At 54.7% G+C, this 2070-nt stretch overlaps 1 protein-coding gene across 1 annotated transcript; it reads right to left on the bottom strand.

Moving 5' to 3' along the window:
* Nucleotides 1-621: 621 nt before the first annotated feature.
* On the bottom strand, nucleotides 622-1797 carry LOC114635697 (double homeobox protein 4-like protein 2). The gene has a single exon (XM_028784172.1). The coding sequence runs from the start codon at nucleotides 1795-1797 to the stop codon at nucleotides 622-624; it is 1176 nt and encodes a 391-aa protein (XP_028640005.1).
* Nucleotides 1798-2070: the final 273 nt, after the last annotated feature.

Below are 2070 nucleotides of genomic sequence, written 5' to 3'. Positions count from 1 at the left end.
GAACAAATAAATGGTGTAAAACTTTATTATAAACCAAACCAACCAAACAAACAAAAACAAAAAACAAAACAACACCAAACAAAGGCCTATGAGTTGATATAGAATGAATGGCTGGTAATTCATCTCCCAGGTCAGCACAAGGCCTTGGTAAGAAGAGCAGCAGTTCATGAACCCAAGGGAAGAAGTCTTCTCTCCTCTTTCCCCTCGGGTTGTGTCCTAATAAGTGTAGCCTAGACCTGGTAGACCTGAGATTTCCTGTGGTCCACTGGAAGCAGTCCTTTCTGTGGTCCATCTTCTGTTGGGGTTTTCTTTAGGCCTCCTTGTTGTTGAGGAGGAGTCACTAGTGACCTGACCCTCTGCTCTGTTCCCCTATCAGAGTCACCCCTTTCGCAGGTCCCAGGTCCTAATCTTGGAGTCCTGAAGAAGACACTGCACTAGCAAAGCACAGGTGAAAGCCCTTCTTTGAATTAGCAAGACACTTCCATTTCCTACTCCCTAGTTGGGAGATGGGGTTTGGATGCAAATCCTTCCTAGGCTGGGTACCTCCCTGAGTGTGGAATCCGGGTCTCTTCTGGATTTGGGCGTCTCGTGCTTCCAAAATTAAGGAAGCCAGGCTGGGAGTCAGAGCATGTCCTGCAGAGCCTGATAATCTTCTTGAGTGAGAGGCAGCTCAGGTGTCGTGTCCATTGGCTCCAGATCCAGATGGGCTGACGGGTGCTCGTCCACTTGGACTTGGGTCAGCATTTGATCAAGGAAGAAATCCAGAGGGTCTGGGTTGCTTGCTTGAGTTGGGGCATGTGCTTGGCCTGGTCCAGAGGGCTCTTGCAATTGGGATGTTGGACATTCTGTGCAGAAGGCTGACAGGTCGCTGGGACTGGATGTATCATCCATGGCCACGCCTCGGGCGGGAGCCAGTGGCAACAAGCTGTCCTGGGCACCTTCAAGCTCCCTGCCACCCAGAACTCCATGGAGATGTAGAGGGGCTGGCACAAGGTCCTCCGCTTGGATTTGGTCTAGCTGTTGACAAAGGAGGAGCTGGAGAGGGCCCTTGGTACTTCCTTGATTTGGGGCCTCCTCTTGCTCTGGTACCAAGGGCTCTTCCAATTGGGATGGCTGGGCCTCTGTGCAGAAGGTTGGCAGGTCGCTGGGATTTGAGGTATCTGTAACTCCTGCGGCCGCCAGTGGCAACAAGCTGTCCCGGGCGCCTTCATGCTCTCTGCCACCCGGACCTCCAGGGGCCTCATCCTCCCCACGTGAGTCCAGCAAGTCTTGACCTTGAGCGGTGGGCCTGCCCCTGTTGATGTGCTGGGATCTTCTGTTCTGAAACCAGATCTGGATCGTGTCCTCGGGCAATCCTGTCCTCTGTGCCAGCTCCTCCCTAGTAGCAAAGCCTGGCCGTGGGTTCCTCTCAAAGGCTTCCAATAGGATCCTGCTCTGTGGCAAGGTGATTCGAGTGCGAGGCCGCCTGTGGTCTGAGGGCATGCCTCCATCTTGTGCCCTGGAACCAAACTCTTTCTGGAGCTGTCGGGAGGCCAGCTGTCTGGAGCCTGCTGTGGACCTATTTGGGGCGTGCCCCACGGCTCCAGTGCGACTTCTGCAGTTCTGAAACCACAGGCGGATGCGGGAATCGGGGACCCCCATTTGCCTGGCCAGATTCTGCCTGGCTGCGAAGCTCAGGTATTTGCTCTGGCTGAAAGCTGACAGCAGGGCCTGCTCTTGCCAGGCCTGCCAAACCGTCTTCCTTCGCCGGGATTCCCGAGCCACGCTGCTAACATCCACATTGCTACCAGCTTCCATGCTGCTAACAAAGGTCTGCAGGAAATATCACCCTGGACGAGCTACTCACTTCAGCTCCAGAACAAGCACAAGCTCCAGCAAGTGTCAGCAGTCTGGCTGGGGCCACTCACTGTCCCTTATATACCTCTGCCTCTACTCCGCTAGCCCCGCCCACCCAAGAGGAGCCTTGTTCTACAGACAACCAGAACCCCTCCTTCAGGGTCAGGACAAGAAGCGCCAAACCTGCAATGCCTGGCACCTGAGAACAGGGAAACTGGAACCAGACCTCCAGCG

This window comes from Grammomys surdaster, unplaced genomic scaffold, assembly GCF_004785775.1.
Source record: "Grammomys surdaster isolate TR1022 unplaced genomic scaffold, NIH_TR_1.0 116376, whole genome shotgun sequence".
Taxonomy (NCBI): domain Eukaryota; kingdom Metazoa; phylum Chordata; class Mammalia; order Rodentia; family Muridae; genus Grammomys; species Grammomys surdaster.
Note: the sequence above shows the minus strand (reverse complement) of the source record. Positions and strands in the feature narration are given on the sequence as shown.